The sequence below is a fragment of the Rhea pennata genome, chromosome 1 (assembly GCF_028389875.1).
Source record: "Rhea pennata isolate bPtePen1 chromosome 1, bPtePen1.pri, whole genome shotgun sequence".
Classification (NCBI taxonomy): Eukaryota; Metazoa; Chordata; class Aves; order Rheiformes; family Rheidae; genus Rhea; species Rhea pennata.
The window spans coordinates 61,891,034-61,913,584 of NC_084663.1; the positions used below are offsets into that span (position 1 = coordinate 61,891,034).

Consider the following 22,551-nt stretch of genomic DNA (forward strand, 5'->3'; position numbering starts at 1 on the left):
CTTTTTTTTAAAAAAAGTTCGTCTCTTACATTCTCCTAAACTCAACTAAATTGTACAATTGAAAGTAATGACATAACACGGTATTACCTCCAGGTTGTTCTTCCTTTGTGACCTAGGACAGGAAACGGCTTACAAGAAATAATTCTGGAGAGCTTATTAACACAAGCTTCCCAAGCAGGGGTTCTCGCCCATTTTGTTGCAGAGGTTCAATACATTGTACAAAGTTCAAGTTTGTGAACTGTGATAAACTAATTCCTTCTGATAGGAGTGAGTGGAAGACTTAGCAAAGTCCTCTGAAAACTCAGTCAGAAGATTAATAAACAGAAGTAAGCTGAAAAGAGAACTGGACTCACTTTTAATTCAGACTTGTGAGTTCTAGGAGAGAATTGAGGTTAAAAACTGAAGGATCTGGACAGACTTACTGGGAGTACTTGTTACCTTAGACAGATATGTGAGTCACTAATTCTCAGCGTTCCTTCCTGGAGACAGTTTTAAATTTCCCCCAAATAAAGGGACATTATCTCTTCTTCCTAAGAAACGGGCACTACCCTTTCTCAAAATCCAGGCGCCATACTGCCTTTTACCATCTGTTACAGGAAACTGTTCCTTGCAGCAAAATCTCATGGATAGATATTTGCCGGGGGCACAGTGGATCTCTAGGATCATCTCGCCAACTCCAAACACTCTGAAGTTTTCAAGAAGATCCTTCTAAACCTAAAGGCGTGTGAAACTATGACTTCAATATTGCAGCTAAGATCTGTTAAGTATTTAGAGAGCAGTTTAAAATACCAAGATCTTGAATTTCTCTACAAATTTTATATTGAAATGTTCAAAGCTATTATTGATTTGTATTTCCAGAATCTTTCTAGTCTGCCTTAAATGGCTGCAACTAGTACTACCTCCCAATACTAAACCTCTCACTGTCAAGATTGTTTTGCTGCTACCAAGCATATGCTGCTCTCAGAGATAAGCCAATATGCAAACAGAGCAGATCATAAATAACGAATTTAGACTAGCTTATAAGAAAAATAAGGCATGATATATAGTATCACTGGCTCAACACACATGAGAGTTAAGAGCAGACAGAGTGAAATTATCCTAAGGTGAAGCATTATTTAGATACTATGAGTTGATTGAGTTTCATCCCTACATGATATGTGACTGTGACAGAGACTGCAATGGTAATATTTCATCAGTAACACAAGCTGCACAGCCTAAAAAAATACAAGGCTTTGCACTTTTGGCAGGGGTGAAGAAATGATTCAGCATGAATCAGTAAAAACAACACTAACTGTCATAGGATTTACTGCAGTTTATACAAAAGAAGTTTTTCAATTATTCACAATAGACTGACAAATAGAAAACATCACACAAAAAGAGCAGACAGTAAAAATATTTCTAGTGTAGCTCCCCCCAAAAATAGACATTTCTTATGGCTAAGAAATTCCAAAATAGAGGAGGAAAAGTGGACTGTTGCAAAGTAACAGAAGTGTACTATGATATTATCTGTACTAATCTAGACAGATCCTTTGAGTGTAACAAACTTCTTAGTATTATTTTACAAGAGACATCCACAGCTAAAATGATACAGGTTGTACAAATGATACAACAACGATACATTTTTTTTTAATTGCTTGCCATATGTTAGCTCATCTTTCAACTGAAAAGAAAATTAGGATATTGATTGAAAAGATCTTGATGCCTGGAGCCAAAGAAACATCAGTGTTTTCAGTATTTGTTCACTACGCAAATTAAAGAGTAATAATCCTTTGTCTGAATCCTTATGTTGAGGCATGCTGATGTTTTCAGCCTAACAAACTAAACAAAGTAAATTGTTGATGATGCAGTCTTTTGGTCATAAAAGTAACATATAAAATGCATCATAATAAGGCACAAAAACAGAGAAGGATTTCGTTTATCTACATTAGCACTTGATTGCTTGAATTAACACTTTAATTTTAGCAAGAATATTATCTTCATTTAGCCACTTTCTTTGAAAAAAAAAAATCTCTCTCTTTAGGAAATTGTAAATACTGTAAAGCTTGACAGGCTGAATAGGGATTATTTCGAGGAAGACAGGGTGCTAAAAGACTAAGTATGAGCCTGTCTGAGGATCTTTTTTTGGGGAATTGTTTAATGCTCTTTCTTCAGTGTTTGTTATCCCAGAGTCTTATAATTAGCGCTTTTTATTGTGGTGACTCCTATTTAAATCAGAGCAAAACAAAGAATTCTTTTCTTGTGTAAATGGACTTGGAGTCACTGTAAAAACACAGTATTAGATAAGGCTGAACTTGAAATTAACAGATTTCATTTATCCTTGTAAAGAGTACTGTAAATTGATGAGCTGAAATCTGATACACCTTGAAATAACAAGTTCAAGCTTCTTATACCTGAGTTATAAAGTATAGGAGTTGAGAGAAAAATATACAATATGCTAAGAAAAATAGTCTTTTTCTCACATGGCCTTTAAAAAAAACACATTGGCACTTTTTATATGGTTGGTATACATCTTCCTATGAAATATAAAAGTATTTCTGACCTGGAACTCTGAGGAATGTGTGCCCTTTCTAGGACACCCGATCAGCATGACACAATTCTTGCATCAATCTATACTAGGTTTGATTTTCAACATGATAATAATTATAAACCCCTGCAAGATAACCTGAATGCTATAGAAAGTAAAGCTGCCAGTGAAAAGACATTCTTACTATTTTTATTTGGATGAACATATAAAGAAAACACAGACTCTTTAATTTTTGAAAAAGCTAAATTTGGTACAGTTTAAAATACACATTAAAAGAAATAGCAACAGATGACTAGTCTTAGACAGTGCTTTCCAAAGAAAGCATTTTTTTTATCTCATGGAAAATCAGCAACTGAAAATCATCAATTTTTTGCATAAAATTGTGATATAGCATGGTAATTGTAATTTTCACAGAACTTGATTGATAGCTGAGTGGTTAGTGCATTAAATGGAGGTAGTGAATCCATCCATGAAAGACTATTTTGCCTCCACATACTTCTAACATTTGACTTTTCAGGTAGTGCCATAAAATTCCTTTCCAATCCTTTTATCACAGAAATTTATAGCAGCAAATATGCCATACCTTAACTGTAGAAGCTCTCTGGGATTTTTTTCCAGTTCTATATATGTATAAAAATACACATATAACTGAAGACTCCAGTGCTTCTTCTTATTTTCCATTCACTCCCAAAGACTCTGTGAAGGCTCTCTTCATTCTATCTTTGCAGGTTAAAACACAGACTGCAAAATATTTGTTTTGAAATAATCAAATGGCAGTAGGATTTCCCTTTACTAGGTCTTGCATAAATATAATTTCATTGCTCCTTTCTATTCTCACTTCAATTTTAAGCTTCCTATGGCCAGCAATGGATAGACAGGAAAGAGAGAGGAGACTTTTACAACATTCATTGCAGTGATGACTAGAAAACATTTTTGCAAGCAGTATAGTTTAAACTTGTAGGATTTATATTTGTATACAGTGTCCATTGTCAGAAACACGTAGCATAGTGTTGCAGTCCACCAGCTGTTAATTTCCAGTCTTAAAACAGACGCCTGGTTCTGCTCACATCTTCTTTCACATAGTCCTTGCAGCTTAACAGGGAAGGAATTCAATGAATTTAGCGTTTTCCTTTCTCTTTAGACTTTGTGAAGTGTCTGAAAAATGTACTTTCTCAAGTACACGATTAAAACTAATCCCACTAATCAGAATATAACAAATGAAAAATATGGATATGTCCAAAAGAGAACAGTTGAGGAGGTCCACATCTTCAAAAGCCTTTGAAGTGCTTCTACAGATTTCTTCTATTATAGTAGTTTTAATATATCAAACAGCAAAAAAAGTTACAAAATATAATAAAAAGAGAGCCCTAGCTGGGGGAAGGAAATGCAGGAATATTGCTAGTATTTAAAATGTTTTGTTGGATGCTATTGTAGATGTTGCAGAATTAATGGCATTTCTTCATCTTTGAAAATCCCTGTTCCTCTGCAACATTTTATGTAAGTAAAAACAATCCTAAAATGTTCGTCTATACAAAATATAATTTTCTCCAGGATCAGCAGTCTTCATGTATTTCTGTTGATATCCTTAAAGAAACTCTCTAAAAGAAAAATACAGTAAGATCAGTTTAAGAAATCAATTTCATAGTTCTGTGATATAAAGCATGAGGATATATAACATGTTTAAGTAAAATACATTCTGTGAGAAATTAAAAAAGGGAAGGGTTATTTTTTCTCAGAATTTGGTGTTCAAATGGTTTTATGAATTAATTTTTTGTCTTTCTGTATGGAGTAGTTAGAACAATAAGAAGATGGAATCTAAAAATCCTACTGTCCCACTACAGAGCTCTGGTAAGATATAATCTATCATTGTCAAATACTGACATTAGATTTCATGCTGTTTCATAGCCTGTAAAATAAAATGAGGCCTATGTTTTCTATTTATTTTAATTATATTGCTTTTTAATATGTATTACGTGCACAATGTTTATAGTTGGTTAAACTTTTGATGTTGAACACTTTTGGATCTATGATTTGAAACAGCCCTGTTTGTTAATTCAGCTATTCTGAAGACTATAGTATTGTTTGCAAATTGTATCACCAGCATTGGAAAGTCAGAGCACCAACTGGCCAAATATGTGATCCCATCAGTTGTGCAGTCATGCGAGTGTTTGGATTTATACTTTTTAACTTTCTGGGATTTGTGCAAGGCAATATCATAAATGATATTCATGAAAGACCTATGGGATATGACATTCACAGTGCTTACAACTGACTCATTTAATCTGTGTAATTATGATATAAAATAGCAGTTCTCAGTCCTTTCGACCTTAAGGTCTCCTCTCAACTTTTGCAAAGAACCAAAAACGTTATGGGGAACCTGAATATCCAAATATCTGAGAAAAATAAGGATCCCATAATCCTCCTAACTCCTACTGCAATATCCAAGAGGTTCTGGTTCTTTTGCCAGGTTAAGTCTGACATGTTCATATTTTTATCATTTTGTATTCCTGTATGGAACCAAAAACCCTTGAAACTCTGCACGTAGAACATACTGCGTAAAGAGCAAGGGTTGGAGAGGGAAAGCTGAAGAAAATAAGTTCAAGTCATGCCTTTTACAAATGATATAAAGGTGTGTTCTTTTTAAATAATCTAATATTTTCTCTTCCTTAAAGTTGATTTAGGTACATCACCAGAAACTGAACTATCTGTAATGCAAATCCAGCTATCCACACTAGAAGGTTTTCATGTCAATACTATTTATACAGTATTTGCTATTCTTCACATTATAAGGGAATATACATCAAAATGTGTAACTTTTTAAAAGAAAAGAAACAACTCTGGCTGAAATGCATTGAATTATTACAGAAAATGCCACAGGTGGAAAGAAATGCAATTTAAGTGGCACTATTTATTTTGGCATTACATCACTTTTAGAGGGCTTTTTTCTAAAAACTGCTAAATAAGATATTAATTTATTGAACCATTTTAAAAATCAGACATCTATTAAACTTTTTTGTTACACTTATTTTGTATTTTAAAACTGAGGGGAAAAAAAGTTCATTAGTTAGACAGAAATCAGCTTTGTAAGTGAAAAAAATTCTTTGTGTATAGCTTTGATTTTTCTCGCTTGGTTAGGAATGGTAATTTTCTATTGCATTTGCTATTACAACAAAATTCATAGCACTTCTTAGCCACTGCCCAACATATGTAGATACCAACCTGAAAATCTCTAATGAAGGTGAAAAAGAAGAAGATAAAACCAAAGGCCACTATCCATTCACAGACTGCACTCACAAAATGATAAACATAATCCTGATGGAATGAGAGAGATAAAATAAACATTCAGATAAAACAGTTATGCTAAATGATTTTGGAATGCTAAAAAAAAGGAAAAAAAAAGAAATGCTCATTGGTGTACACAGTAGAAATATTTTTAAATATGGAGACTGCTAACTTTTGGCATTATCCTTTTCTTACTATTTTGATTAAGAAAAAAGGATTCAGAATGATGTGAATCTTAGAAATGTATATGTAAATAAAAATCTATTAGTTACAAACACCCCTTTAATCCTGTTTTTCAGTCTTTCGCATGAAATCAGTTTTTATATTTGGTTATTTATTATTGTCGATGACAGCTTCTAAGTCTGTGAACCCTGAGGATGAATGTTTGAAAGGTTTTTTCAGGACATCAATTACGTAGAGTCCTAGGATGCCAATAGGGAGGAAGGTGTTGGGAGTTCACAGTAAATCTGTTGGGAGCTGTAGGCTCTGGGGCTCTGAAAAGCTGATTGTTAAAAGACAGTAAATGAGTACCGAAAGGAATCCATTAACTTCTGCGTGTAAATGATCTGGGGAGATGTGTTATGTGTTTATGTAACATACATCATAATATACTCCTGGTCCTTTGTTTAGGGGTTTCAATTCTACGATAATTAAATAAAGCAATAATATCCAACTACTTACAGGAGTATTCGAATACACACACACCAATAACATAAATGAAAAAAAAAAGCAATAACAAAAGTAGCAATCTTACAAGCAATATATACCCAGTAAAATTAGGTATATTTTTGCCTTGAAAAATTCATTGTATTTGTATTACTAAATGTACAACAAATTGTATTGTTGCAGAATGCTTTGTTGTTATATTTCAAAGGGAAATGAATCTGATTTGTCAGGCCACTTCACCTGCAGTCAGATTAAGTGCTTTTAAGATATTTTTAAAAGAGCAAATAGAGGAAAGTTTCTTTCTGTAAGTCTAACAAATATTCTAAGGGCTTACAACTCATCAAAATCATCCCAATATGCTGTTACATAAAAGTTATTACAGATTTAGTCTTTAGAGACTAATGAGTGTATTTATCCAGGTTGCATAAGTTACCATTAGTAATACACCTTGTACACTAACAGGAAAGATAGTACAGGAAAACTACAATTAGGATAGGATCAAAAGATAGCTTCAGCATAATTTTTACCTCAAAAATGTTTAGTTCTTATGTGAAGGACATCAAAGCGGAATACAGTGGCCCACATTCAAAGCTTTTACTCAGAGCCACTGAACTGAATAGTAGTATCCTTTGAGTAAACACTCACAATGTTTTAAAACCGATGTCCACCCTTGTTTGACATTTCCTAACAAGACTTCTGTTTTTAAGTCAACCATCATAGAAAGGCCCATTAATATGGCACAAACAGAATGTAGTGTTTCTGTTCAGCCAAAATATGTCATCTGTTTCACTACAAATATTTTGCATCCCTTGCATCTCCAGTAAAAAACAAACTAAAGAGATAAATCTTACTAAAGATTTCGAACTTGTGAAGATTTATCTCACAGCTGCCTTGCCACTGTTTTCCTTAAGAACATCTGCCATGTTTGCTTTTATTAAATTCTTCTGGCAGGACAGTCAATACATTAGTTAACTTGGTTTTTGGAGAAAGCCCTCCCTCATGTGGTACAATTTGTCCAAAAATAAAAATTATCTTCCACAGGTATCATTTTAACACCATTGAAATTGATTCACATGCCTGATAGTGACTTTAGTATGCCTTATATCAGATCTGCAATGTTTACCACAGTAGTAAAGATTATTTTAAAAGGAATGGTGAAAAAGCTGAGAAAGCTTATGTTGTTAAAAAAAAAAAAAGACAGAATTAAGTTGAAGGTCCACTTTTGTTTCATGTGTATTAAGTTCATTTTCAAGAAATGTGACTGCGAAAGGAAGTAGAATTACTCAATTCCAGAAAGATTTTGGGGGTTTTGTTTATTTGTTTGTTTGTTTTTTACAATTTGTTGTATGAATACGTATCTTAAGATTTGCCCAGCAGTGATTTTAACAAGCTACAGATAGTTTTCTAATGAAAATATAACAGAAAACTAATATTGTAAAACTGATGATATTTACGATAATGTACTATCAAAATTCTCCGAGATTTTTGCAATGCTATACACTTGTCGGTAAACGTAAGAGCACACCCAAGATTATATGATACAGGATTAAATTCCTAACTTAATGAGATTTTACCTTTTCATTTGGAATCCAATGTATTTTTGTCATGGAAATTTGTGAAGCAAATACAATCACTGGAAAAAAACAGTGTAAAGGAAACTATAGAAGTTTAATGATTAATAGTGAAAATATGACTGCTCATAAAACTCCCTATCTACCCTTTCTGAAATACAGGAGATCATGAACAACAAGAATGTCAAATCAAAACATTAAGAAAAAGAGGTAAACGAAACCTTTTTTTTAAAGGTAACTGATAGTAGCAATCAAAATGTATCTCTGAATAAATAAAGGGTTCTAGTGGTTCTTCCAAAGCATACAGGGCAAAGAGAGACATTCTCATCAGGGAGGGAAAAAAAGCTTAGATCACATTCACGACTGAACTGGGAAAGCAATTCCTGCATTGCAAGAAGGAGAAACATGTTAGTTTCCATAGGACCAGAGCAGATGCTTTGACTTTTTAAAAAAGTTTTTGCTAAGGATTGAGGCCCTCTTTAAAAGCCCTTTTATAGCTGCTGAAACCAAAAACTTGCAGGTGGATGGCTGACATGTGATGATGTGCTGTGATCACTTTTTGTCATTGGCATATCACCTAAAGCCCAATAAAACCAATGGGGTGACTCTGACTCCAGCAAGCTCTGGGAAAAGTGTGTTGAGTCAGCCTCTAGGGGAGTTATTTAATGAAGCCTTCTAGTTGAGCACCAACCAACACGATCCAAACCATCAGCTTAGGCTTAACGTATCCCAAAGTAAAGGGAAATGAGATTCTCAGGATATCAGTTAGTTAGGAGTAGACAGGGTATCAGGTACCAAACAGTCAAGCATTGAAGGCAAGGCTTCCTGCGGAGAGAAAACCCAACAAAATTTCAGTCTGAAGCTTAAAAATTAATTTCAAATTGATTCATTTGTCAACTGCTGTACTGAATTTCAATCCCACTCCACAGGTAGTGATCTTGTTTTCTACACTTTATTCAAATTCTAATTAGAAAAAAATTCTACATATGCTTCACTATTCTACAACTAATTAAAAAATTAAAAAAATTGTCATAGGCAAACTATTTTTGGTGGATTTGGTTTCTGTGATCAGATCAAGTGGTTAGTGACAAATAATTTATATAGGAACATTACTTACATACAGTGGGCTCATAACCAAATCACAGTTTCATCACTTTGTAAATTTCAATGTTTTATTTGTATAAAAATTAAGTTTTATGACTTAATCTTTTCTTATTAAAAATAAGTTGTTTCTTTTACAATAATTTATTCCCTGCTCATGCAACTTGTTCCTGCAACTACCATTAAAAGAAAATAATGCAATGTCACAAATCATGTGATAAGTCACCAACTATTTTGTTTTCAATGTCTGTACAGAATTTGTCAACCCTGCCTTTTTAGGTTCTGCATTTCTGTCCAAATTTCAGTTTCCAAATATCATAACATATATAGCTGAGCGCTCCCAATGAAAGATCTGCTAACAAGTTTACAAAAGAGTCTTTCTAATCTTTTCTCACAGGCAAAGCTGCTAGAAATAACTATACTTTAAATCAGTTTCAAGAAATGTGTTGTCAAGAGAGCAGGTAAATGAATGCACTTCATAATTTCATAATAGAAAGGGCAGGTTAGTCATGCGATATATATGGGACTTTCACCACTAGGAAATAGAGAAACTGTGAAAGTAAAAACATCTTGATAGCTTGCACTGAATTATAGGTCAAGTCATATAGTAAACCAAGAATTTCACTTTTATGAACAAGAGGAGCTGAGGACATAAGAATGCTGAATCATATTCTGCTTTCTGAATTAATTAATCACTTTAGTAATTGCATGTTGTTTCATCTGATGCAATAGGGTCTTCAGAAATACTTATCAATGAGAAGATGAATGCATATGTGTATCAAAGGATGACATTTGCCCCTTTGCATTTAGTATATGTGTATATGGTACTTAAAAGGTAAACTTTAAAATATGGTGTTAGTCTGCTCTTCTTACAACAATGTGAATTTGCTTACTGGGTTTAGTCAGGAAGACAAAGATATACAGCAGTAGCTTCCAAACTGAAAAGTAACATGCTGCTTTTATACCCTTCACCTCCATCCATGGAAAGATGATGGAGCAGCTCATCCTGGATGTCATAAGGTGATCAGGAGTGGCCAGCATGGATTCACCAAGGGAAAATCCTGCTTAACCAATCTGATAGCCTTCTGTGATGGAATGACTGGCTGTGTAGATGACGGGAGAGCAGTGGATGTTGTCTACCTTGACTTCAGCAAGGCTTTTGACACTATCTCCCATAACATCCTCCTAGGCAAGCTCAGGAAGTGTGGGTTAGATGAGTGGACAGTGAGGTGGCTGAAAGGCAGAGCTCAGAGGTTGTCATCAGTGGCATGGAGTCCAGATGGAGGCCTGTGGCTAGTGGAGTTCCCCAGCGCTCAGTTCTGCGTCCCATCTTGTTCAACTTATTCATTAATGACCTGGATGAGGGGACAGAGTGCCTCCTCAGCAACTTTGCTGATAATACCAAGCTGGGAGGAGTGGCTGATACACCTGAGGGCTGTGCTGCCATTCAGACAGGCTGGAGAGTTGGGCAGAGAGGAACCTCATGAGGTTCAACAAGAGCAAGTGCAGGGTCCTGCACCTAGGGAGGAATAACCCCATGCACCAGTACAGGCCAGAGGCTGACCTACTGGAGAGCAGCTCTGCAGAGAAGGACGTGAGAGTGCTGGTGGACAACAAGTTGACCATGAGCCAGCAGTGTGCCCTTGTGGCCAAGAAGGCCAATTGTATCCTGGGGTGCTTTAGGAAGACTGTTGCCAGCAGGTCGAGAGAGGTGATCCTGCCTCTCTACTCAGCCCTGGTGAGGCCTCATCTCGAATAATGCATTCAGTTTTGGGCTCCCCAGTACAACAGAGACATGGAACTACTAGAAAGAGTCCAGCAAAGGGCTACAAATATGATTAAGGGACTGGAGCATCTGCCCTATGAGGAACGGCTGTGAGAGCTGGGCCTGTTTAGCCTGGAGAAGAGAAGACTGGGACGGGACCTTACCATTGTCTATTAATACCTTAAGGAGGGGTGTCAAGGCGATAGGGCCAAACTCTTTTCAGTAGTGCCATGTGACAGGACAAGAAGTAATGGGCACAAACTGAAACACAGGAAGTTCCACCTGATTATGAGGAAGAAATTCTCCAGAGATATTCCAAACCTGCCTGGATGCAACCCTGTCTAACATGCTTGAACAGGGGGGTTGGTCTGGATGATCTCCAGCGTTTCTTTCCAACCTCAGCCATTCTGTGATTCTGTGTGCTTCATGTTATCAAGAGCGTCTCAGCATGCTATATGCATTATTATAGCAGAAGTATAAACCCTAACAAAGCAAAGACTCTAATCTCATTTTCATCCTTTATCAGCAATCCTTTACCAACAATGGTTTAACTTAAAAGGAAAAGCATGATCATATAAAAGGAAAGCAGTGATATACATCATAAAGGATACTAGGAATGACAGCGATGCATGATATTATAGATATGGCCATCCTTACGTGACACACAAGATAAGTATTCCATTGCGGACAGAACTTGTAAGAGATAATAGACTGAAGTGTAATATATACAACACCACAGCCAAATGCCACCAAAGCTCCTATGTCATGAACACTGGGAACCGACAGCTCCTGGAAAGAGAATCAGCACAATGGTTAGCTGTTACTACTTGTACAGTGGTAGGAGTCATTGAACCCTGGTAAGACTGTAGCCACATTATGTTGGGCCTGAACAAACAGCACGACACAGTCCCTACTCACAAGAGTCCACACAGGTAAGATGAAAGAAAAAAAAGAACTAGTCTAACCATATCCAAACCATATCCATGGTCATCATACCATATCCATATGTCATCAGATCAAAGTCAGAACATGGAAATGCACACATCAGTTATATATACATACATACATATATACATACATACATATATATATACACATACACACACGTATGACAGATCTGTATAACAACTGGACAATTATCAACTACTATTTGCACAAACAGGAACTAGACTGTGTTTCGCTTAAGAGGTTCCATTACCTCCTTTTTCACTCTCCTCTGCCAGAAATTTTCATCCTTTTATGTTGAAAACTGAATCCGTATTTGTGCAGCCATACTTGAACTAACAGTGAGGTTTCATGGAAGCTGATCTAAACTGCTATAGCTCTATCCTCCCCTTCAGTGGCCAGCCACAAAGCTTCAGGAAATGAGTTGGCAGAAAATTAATTTCTTTAATTCTTTAAAGAAAAGCATTTCCCCAAATAAGCTCTTGATATGAAGGACTTCCACTGACAACTCCTTGAAACATTCAGCCTTTTTACTCTTTCCCACATCATCAGCTGGTTTTATTCAATTTCTCCATCAGGCAAAAAGCAAGGATAAAACTCCTGTATCACTACATGTAGCCTCTATTTTTTTAATACCCTACCTATGGCAGGTTCTTTCCTTTAAACATGAACAAGTAGAACTTCCAGTAATAAAACACACAAAGATGCCACAGAAATTCTTTGACTCTAAATGTTTTGTGTAACAAGATTACAAATACTAACATATGCCACCTTGGAATCCAATGCCAGAGAGGTAAGCTGGCTTTAAAGCTGTTTTCTGCCACCAGCATGTGCTAAAACATGTGCTATGATCTGACCTACCAAAGTTCTATTTTCGTGATTCACAAAAACACATCAATATCTTTTTATTATATATTTTAATATCCTTCCTGGCTGGAGGACACTGTTTTCTTTTTTTTCTAATGGTGATTATCTTCATATGCTGCTTTTTAAAAATTTTCTTTCTCTGTGCTTTTCTTCCTTCTCACTCCCCCCCCCCCCGCTCTCTGTGATGTATTAAGTTCTGTCAAATCTTAAAGCATGTTAAATACCCCACAAAGATATTTAAGTGGCTTCTCATCTGTACTTGCATTTTATTCTCCTGTCCTGTCTTTTTGCCCTCCATATAGGAACAATAGGATTTTTTATGGAAAGCACTAGGCAAGTTTAACTTTGGCTTTGCTTTCAGTCCCATAGAAAATATACAGAACTTTTTGAACACAGCTCTCACTCTTGCTCCTAGCAAGCTCTCAGAGCTTCCCTACAAACCCCAACTACAGAACCATGTGATCTGTTGCTAGAGCTAGGGCACCAGACCTCCTAAGCCTTCTAATCATTGTTAGGGCGCTCTCTTTTAATCATCATATGTGAAATCTGGAAAGAAGAACAGACCCACTGAGACCTGGGTTTTTACTTTTCCTTGTTCATTAAGGGCTGGGGAATTTTTTCTTGCACGACCGATCACCTTTTTAATGCCATTCCTCTATTGTCTTTCATTTCTGTATTTCAAGCATTGTGTTATTTAAAAAGGAAAAGGAAAACAAACTTCTTATTCATGACCATTGCTTATTTTCTCTTTTGCTTTTAGAGGACACACTGCTAGTGTTTTTTCTTACTCTTTTTCTCATTTTTGGTAAGTGTTCAGAGAACAGTACTATTAAACCCGCATGTTGCCTATCATATTTTACCTTGAAGCAAAAGGAGGGAAAAAATATCCTCACAATTATGCTACTTAAAAGACTCACCACAAATGGCATTAGATTTGTATACATAAAAGTAAACCTTAAATATTCAGTGTGAAATTTCACACTGAAGTCTTTTTAACAAACCAGATATTTGCTTTGGGGAGAGAGAAAACAAACTGCCACTCCATAGAGTCAATCAGCTCTATTACAGTACTCAGATATGGAATTAGCTCACCAGCTGGGGAAAAGTAAATGTGCACACAGAAATTAATTTCCTGCATGACCCACTGGTTACAGGGACCAGGCTGAATGCTAAAGAAACATAACTTCTAATTCCAACTCTGCTTTGGTTTCCTGACCTTTAATAAACCCCACAGCCTCTCCATGTCTCAGTTCTTCTACTAGTAAATAAGGATAAGAGTGTGCTGTTTACTAGTTGCTCACTACACTGTAGATCTGAAAGACCCAAAACTTGTGAACTGCCATTTCCATCTTCCCAGCCAATCAGGCATGCTTAAAAATTTGCTAGGTTATATTCTTAGCTAGATTAGAGCCTTATTGTGTTCTGAAACTCTTCTACAAGCTGCACCTACCATACAAAGGTCAAAGCAGATGACAGAAAAACTAAAGAAAGGAAGCAGTCTATGAACAGGTAGTGACAGACAATAGATAAGAATTAATATTATTACTGCCAATGGGCCCCTCTTGAAACTTTACGATCGCAGTTTCAACTTCCCTGACTCTCTAAAACTATTTGGCATATTTGATTTGTCTTTTTCTTACTCTAGCAGGGTTTGTTTTCTATTTCAGTCAACTGGCATTGTCCACCCAACAAGTGATTTTTTTGTGCCACATATAAATCTAATCAGTAAGAGTACAAATACTTTAAAAGTAGAACACAATAGGGAGCACCTATTGCGTTTGCTATCCACACGCTGCCCAGAGATAAGATTAAAAAGAGTAAGATATCAGTCTAAGGTTGAGAGTTTTTTGTTTGAAAATACCATGTCAACTACATGCAAAATTATACTGGCTGCTGAAGCCCTGAGAATCTTTGTTTTCAATTTCTCCTTAGCATTCTGTGGTTGCCTACTACTAGCCTTCTCAGATCCTTCATTATAGATAACTGTTCATTGTCAGCACACTATATGAGCACAACAGTATTTACCAAAAAGCTCTGCATGGTAGACAATCCTTTAAAAGAAATAAAACAGTCATTGCCATAGATTCCATAGTTTTAAAGGAAACACCTTATACTATCTGCCAGTTAAACTTGACTTGACTCTGAGTTGAATTTTTCAGTGGAATTGTCCTAACCTCTTTCGTGTGTTAGATATAATCCACCTTATTACATGCTTGCTCACTAGAAAAGGTGAAAGGAATCCTTTGTGTTAGCATTTTCTCTCTCCACTGAATTTTATTTCAGACACCGATGACTGGATTCTCTTTCTGATTTATAATGAGATATCCTACCCCTTCTGGCAAAGTAAGATGCAATTCTAAATGGCTCGATCAAAAGAATTAATGGTTAACCCAACTCCTCCAAGCTCAGAACAAGGGGCTAATGTTGTGTTCAAAGTGCTAACATGTCAGCTACATCTAGTTTATTCTATAGAAAATGCTGCTAGTGTGTACACTACTATGTATGTAAAAATAAAGGCGGGTTTGCTAATCTGACTTATTCTATCCTAGCTGACTGTAAGCAAACTAAACTGTTAGTATCAGAAGCTTTTTATATTAAAACTTTCTTAATAAAAATTACTGATTTTTATTATAGTAAAAAAATTTGCAGTAAAAGCATCTCTAGTAAGATATTTTCTGGTACAGATATGTTACAAGATAAGCACACACAAAACTCCATATTGGCATTGCCATACAAGCAAAAAATCTAGTTTGCAGGGAAAAAACAAATCTGCCTTTTTAAGGCTACTTAAGTCAGGAGTAAGACATTCTTACTCTTTTTGACAAGCATTCACACTGGGATAATGTTAACCATTCCAATCTATTTGGTTGTTGAACTGCTAAAACAAATTAAACTTTATTTATGATCTGAAATTTATGATCATACCTGAAAAGTAGCAACAATGGCCATTCCAATACAACCCATCAATCCAATACACAATGAAAGTATGTTGAATGAAGAACTAATAAAATGTGATGACTCATTCTGCTTTTCTATAATTAAAGCTCTGATGTACATTGTAGCTACACCTAAAAAACCAAAAAAACATATTTTGCTCAGTGATCATGTATCTCTTACACTGGATTCTATAAAGAACAATACTCTAACAGTCTGACAATACAAAACTTTGCTTCAGTCTATCTACAGTTGGAAAAAATAAATCAGGTAACTCTGTCAAGGCACTAAGATGTTATACATAACACACCAAGTCATTGTGCCTGAATGAGACCCTTAGAGAAGGTAAAATACTGGATTTTAATTTTCCATGAATGCTATTTAGGTAATACAAGTACACAGTGTTACACAGTTTTTTATCCTCCATTCCCCAAAAGTGAAGAGGAAATCCCATACTTCCTGATTCAGATTCTGTAGATATTTAGTGGAAGAGTAAGCATCTCACAGAGGAAGCCAAGCATTGTTCCACCACTGTTTTCCCCTTTTGTACGGTACCCTATAACCTAATGTCTCCCAATGTCAGATATACAGTTGGTGCAAAACAATTATGCCATCTCTCTTCCACTTATTTTCAGCTGCATTGACTACTTTGCACTGATGAGACACTCTTAGGAGACAGGAGAAATGCTTTGAACATCTCCTCGCTTACTGGCTGCAAGGAACTGGCCCTCTGGATACCACTTTCATCTGGATGACATTATCAGAAATCTGTGGAGTACTTATTTTTGTGGAGTACTTATTTTTGCAGAATTTTGTGTGGACTGCAATATAAGCAGACAGCTTTTGCTAGATTTCATTTCTCTGTTGTATTCAGATCAAGTACATTATACATACCTAAGAGTGATGAAATATTAATCATAAAACCAAAGATACCACTCTCTGGAGGTTTAGTTCCAGTGTCACTAAAGCAAGAAGAGAAAGAAGAAATTAAAAGTTAATTGAAATCTATGAAACACAAATGAAAACCCCAAGAGTAATGTCACCTGTGAAGTGCTGTAAACATATGAATTGGAATGTTGCACACCTTATACTTAAGCTTTATTTGTATTACTGAATCTTTTTAGAAAGAAAATACCGTTTTAGAGAATAGTATTTGAGCTGTATTCTTCCTTTTCTGTATGTAGTGTGTAGAGATGTGATGGATTGGGATACTTTGCTCACAAATGACAGAAATGGTTACATAAATGACATATTAAAATGTTAGAGAACTGAGTTTAATTTTCTGATTTAAGAGGATTTAACCCCAGGAGAGCAACTGCATTCCAATGCCTAGGAATGTTCCTAGGCATTGTTTAATTTACTAATGTAGATATAGCTTAAGAGTACTCTAAGCCTGAGGTGCTGTTAAGTCTTTTCTGTTAAAGCTGTTCCCCTTTGCAGGAAATAGCTGGAAGTTCACTGGACCAGACAGATGAAGCATGAGTGTGAGAGTATCTACAGAACGTATATGTATGCATACATATGTACATATCTAATGAAAATACATGTTATATAGAAAATGGAACATCCTCAGCAAAGGACACTCAGAGAATCTTTTTATGTTTTTCCCTGCATATGGGCAAACACCCACACAAATACCCATACCAGAGAATGCTCTTGCCTAGTGGGAAGTGCATGCTTTTGGGAATATGAGGGTTCAAGTCCCCTCAAGCAGGATTTTTTCACACTAGGTGAGTGCTCGGTTGTAATAGGAATAAGTGCAATACCATAGCCTCTTTGTCCTATTGTGTCTTGTCTAAGGTGCAGCCAGTCTGAGAATATCTATCAGGTCAAGCTCTGACAGCCAAGTCATCAGTAGTTTGTAAATCCTTATAGAGCTCAGATGTGAGCTGGGTTCTCAGTTAGTCACCAACACCAAGAGGCATGGTCATGTGTATATAAACAGATGCATCCAAGGAACTTTATTGTCAGAAACCTAAACTGGTAAGGATATTAGCTAATGGCAAAGTTAGGTGGAAACAGCAAAGGCTCAGAGAATTAAACTTTTTCTTAGGCATCTGATGGGATAATTAGATACCAGCTAAAGACTTTTTGCATGTTTTGAGAAGATAAATCCTGCTGATTCCAACAGGCAGGCTAGATTATTTTTTCAGTGCCATGTATCTGAACCTATCACTTACTGCAGTCAAAATGACAGGTACTCAGAATGAACATCTGAGCTGTAGCATGCAAAAAATAAAGCACTCTAAATTGCTAACCATTTTTAAAGAAACTTTTAAAAAAAATTGTTTATTCATGCCAGAAAACAAGAACATATTAAAGGATTTAGTTTCTAAGAACACTCTCAGTCTCCACGTATGTTAAAGAAGTGTTTGTGTAATCAGTTGCTAAACCGATTTGTCAAGAATGAGAGTAAGCTAAGAGTAGGAGAAATTCTTCTGTATGAAAAGTTGATGCAACAAATAGAGGAAAATCTTATACTTCCTTTTGACTTGATTGTTTTCAAATCCTCAGAGAGCAAAAGCTTGGGATACCCAAGCTTTTAGACAAGTTTTCACAACTTCTCAAGCATTAGCAATCCCTGTTCATGTATATCTTCTTGTTATGCTTTCTGAAGACTTGCTACAACATGCGGTGAAATTGATGGGACCAATATGGTGACTCTCACTTTTCTGTTTGACATTTCTAAAAATCATTTTAGTCCTTGCTTCCTTTACCTATTTTTTAACTTTGATTTTTAACTTTTTTGAATTTCATATCTTTTCCTCATCTTTCTGGAGTGTTTTTTACAAATATGACAAAGGACTTTGCTTAAAAACTGAGCCACTTGTGACAGTCTTGAAGGACTTTTGCAAATCAGAAACCGCTCTGTGCTAAGTACCAGACTGTACACTTCAAAGCTTTTGGAGGGCTTTAGGTGAGAAGAGAATGGAATTGGCACATGCAAATAAAGCAGCCATTTGAAGTTCTTGGAACACTTCACATCATAAGAGCAATCCAAATAACCTGAAATTGCACTTAATTCCGTTCAGTTTTAATCGAACTTTTCTCAAGCTAAAGCTTTATAGAGGAATTTTGTATTAGTATTTTTTTAAACTCAATAATCTTAGATGCATTTTTTTCAAGTAATTTCATTCCAAGAGTATTTTATGATACCTAAAATGTATTTACAAAATACTGCACTGGACTTTTAAGGGCACACTCATCATACTTTCTACTAAAAAATCCCTAAGGCTAAATGAAGACTTAGATATACATTTTGTTTGCTTCTAGGATTCTCTGGTCCATAGTTCAGAAAAAAAAAAAGTATTCAGTGATAGCTATTGTTTTTAATGAAAAAGAAAAAATAAAATGGCATATATGAAACAAAAACTTTCATCTAATTTGCCACAGTACATAGGTGAGCACAGCCATCATGGAAAAGATGAATAACCTAGGATCAAAATGACAGTATTTGTGTCATCATCTCAAAAAGCAAATTTTTCTAAGTCAAATAGTCTTCTGAAAAGTTGAAAGAAAGAAAGTAGAGGAGAAAGAGAGTAAGTAGTTTTAGCACCAGAAGACTACCAACTTTGAATTTTCTAAATGTCTATCATAAACTATTTCTCTCTGAAGCCCCAAATTTTTTAAAGTAGGAATTAGCAGATTATAATTCTGCCTACAGGGATCTGACTGATCTAGAGGTACCAACTGACAGCGATTATCTTTTGGAAAATCCCCTTAAATCTTTCACTGAAAATTCAAACCACCAAATAGTCACTGTGGCACATCCAGGATTAGTTTGGATTTTGAGTATCTCAAAAGAAAAGAAAAGAAAAGAAAAGAAAAGAAAAGAAAAGAAAAGAAAAGAAAAAAGAAAAGAAAAGAAAAGAAAAGAAAAGAAAAGAAAAGAAAAGAAAAGAAAAGAAAAGAAAAGAAAAGAAAAGAAAAGAAAAGAAAAGAAAAGAAAAGAAAAAAGAAAGCTTATCTGGGCACAACCAAAACCTCTTTTAGGCCTCAGGTGCAAGAATATCTAAAAATATATTAATTTTTGTCTACACAGAAATGTATTTATATGGTTTATTTGGTAAGACATTAGCGCAGTCTCCATGACAAAAGTAGATGTGGCCTTTCTCTCATGGTGACAGCTGTTATATGGTAAATAAACAAAATTAACAAATTACCTGAAAGTAATTCCAAAGTACTTGAGGAATCTAAATAAGAATTTCAGAAATGTTGAACTAAAGCTTGTCAGTGTATTTCTCCTTTGTCTGACTGGAGTTCCCCCACACAAACTTCATTTTATTTTTAAAGTTCTTTTTAAGATATTACACAACTGAAATTTTGCAACATTCTTCCTCTTTCTCTTTTATCAAAGTCTTCACTAGATTATGTTCTTAATTCTGTGATTCAGCTTTTTAAGCTAAGGCAATGACTTATAAAATAAGAGTATGAATTACTTTATGACTATTGGTCAAACTATTCATCAGGATCCATCATATTATTCCCAAGTGTATTACATGCACCTTCTACCAAGCTTAGTTGCCTTTGGAAGTTCACCAACTGTCAAGATATACGCTTCATCAAATTTTTGTGTTAAAAAGATTTAAAATACACATGACATTTGCCTTATTTAAAACTTTTTACTAGTAAAACAAGAGGGTCTGAAATTTTTTAATCACCAACATGGTCTCATTTGTGTTGTTTTTACAAGGGCATGTGGATATTTCTTGTGATTTCTTAGTTCAAAGATAAGAATGTTTTTTTTTTTTTCAGTTAGATTGTACTGGCACACAGCTTCGTATTTCTGTAACTGTGACAGATAGGACAACTTCATCAGTTACAGAGCTGCAGCTTGCAGGTTAGGCTAGCTCTTTGAAAAGAATCACACTTACAGTCAACACATCTATGCTACACATATCTATACTATTCTATGTAAAGAACAGTTGTACAGGAAAAAAGTATCCAGTTTGCTAATACATTTTATTCGAGGACTGGACTTACACTGCAACAATAAGAAACATCATTTGTCAAATTCAGTTGACAGTCCTTCTGAGCGCAAGCTGCGAGTGTGGACACGGTTATATTAGATGGTTAACTTTCCTTGCTATCCATGGGATAAATTGCACGGGTTATAAGCACTTCTGTGTCAGTAATACTGTGCGTGAACTTCCACAGAGGAGCGTAACTGCAGCCACAGCAGATAAAGCAGTACGGTAGTTGTGAATGGACAAGAACAAAGCTTTCTGAGAGCCAAGTCCAGGTTTGGCCAGATAATTTACCTCAGAAAGTTCTGCTAAGAGCAAGCACGAAGCTCAGCTTGCTTTGGCTCGCTTTGAAGGAAGGTCAGCTTTCTTGTGGGCTGCACTGCCATTTGCACCATCTCACTTCGACCACAGACCTAAACTTTCCAGTGGCTCCCAGAGAGGGGGTGAGCGTTACAGGTATGATCCCAGCCGAGCTGGGAGCCCCCAGGCTCGACGGAGCGGAGTAGGAGGAGGTCCCCTCCGCGGAGCCGGCGCCCCTCGGCACCTCCCGGCTGCGGCGGCCGCCCGCTGCCCCCGGGCGGCCCGCCCCTCGCCCTGCCTCGCCCGCCGCCGCCTCACCTGATGTAGGGGACGAGGGGATCGACGTGACCCGCCAGCACGGCGACCACGTAGGGGATGATGAAGGCGGCCGAGGACCAGGTGACGAGCAAAGCGGGCACGAAAGCCACGCCGGGCATGAAGCACCGCATTCCCCGCGGCAGCCTTGCCCCGGGCGGCGGCGGCGGCGGCCGGGCGGGCTCGGCGGCGGCGCCCCGAAGTCACAAAGCGCGGCCGAGACACTGCAGACACGCCGGGCGGCCCCGGCGACACCTCCCGCCCCGCCCCGCCGGCCGGCTCCCCTCGCCTGCCTTCCCCCGCCCGGCGGCGGCGGCGCCGGCCCCGGGGATCCCCCGCGCCCTGCCCGCCGCCCGCCCTCTTCACTTTCGCTTCCCCTCAGCGCTCCCGCCCTGCGGCAGCCGCCGCGCTGCCCCCTGCCGCGCCCGCCGCGCCTAACGGCCGCCAACGGCCGCTAACGGCCGCCGCCCGGGGCGGTGGGGAGCGAGGGGCCGGCCGGCACGGCCCCGTTTCGCCCTGCCTGGTGGCGGCTCCTCTGTCGGGGCAGCGTGCTCGGACAGCGGCAGGTTTGCCCGCACCCGACCCACAGCCTCTGTCCTGCCGGGAAGGAGGCCCGGCCCGGGAGGCGCAAAAGCCCGGTCGTGCTCTTTAAAGCTTTCGTTTTGAAATCCCACGCGGTACAGAACTTATCCGCCTCGGGCGGCTTCGTTCCAGACACGCCGAGATTTGCAAAGCCTTTGGGGATTCACTTTTTGAGAGGTTTAGGGGGAAACATGGTTTAATTCAAAGTCGTGCCGCGTTCCACAGCTTCACTTTGTTCTGACGTGAAGCAGTGACCAGTCCGTCGATTTGTCTCGCTTTGCTTTGACTGCTCTTATTTAAGTGAAATCCAGACTAATTAACATGCAAGTGCATGATTGTCATTTTGAAAGAAAAGGAAAAATTTGTGCATACTCCACGTTCCCTTCATGTCCACGGACATTTCATGTAACTGCTGTCTTCCTATCTTCAATATACGTTCCCTGCAGTGGAAGCTTAGCAAGCTAGAAGCTGGCACTTTGAAGGTATTTGGAAGTGAGATAGAAATTTAGTGAACAGACTTTTTTAAAAGAGTGTATATTGGTCTAAATACAGAATCCCGCATTTTTTTTCTGCCCTTAAGACTGGGGGCACACAATATCCTAAGCCTTTTGGCAGCAGCATGTTGCTCAAATCCTTAATGTATAATTTTGACTCAATAATCTCTGACACTTAATGATTACATCAAAGCAAGTTAAAAAGAAAAACCATGTCCCTTCTTATATGGGCTAATAT

At 37.3% G+C, this 22,551-nt stretch overlaps 1 protein-coding gene across 1 annotated transcript; it reads right to left on the reverse strand.

Annotated features, from left to right (window-relative positions):
* Positions 1–4,077: 4,077 nt before the first annotated feature.
* On the reverse strand, positions 4,078–21,371 carry DRAM1 (DNA damage regulated autophagy modulator 1). Its single transcript, XM_062569677.1, has 7 exons — positions 21,241–21,371; positions 16,550–16,617; positions 15,647–15,789; positions 11,521–11,698; positions 8,047–8,105; positions 5,744–5,836; positions 4,078–4,122 (listed from the first exon to the last, which is right to left on the reverse strand). Exons 1-7 carry the CDS (start codon positions 21,369–21,371, stop codon positions 4,078–4,080), a joined length of 717 nt encoding a protein of 238 aa, XP_062425661.1.
* Between the last annotated feature and the right edge of the window lie 1,180 nt (positions 21,372–22,551).

Excerpts from the sequence above, each read along its gene's own strand:
- DRAM1 (XM_062569677.1), bottom strand. The coding sequence starts at position 21,371 with ATGCGGTGCTTCATGCCCGGCGTGGCTTTCGTGCCCGCTTTGCTCGTC. Across the intron at positions 11,699-15,646 it reads CCATTGTTGCTACTTTTCAG|GAGCTGTCGGTTCCCAGTGT; the intron begins GTATGATCATAA and ends TTCTCTTTCCAG. Across the intron at positions 5,837-8,046 it reads ATTGGATTCCAAATGAAAAG|GATTATGTTTATCATTTTGT; the intron begins GTAAAATCTCAT and ends TCATTCCATCAG.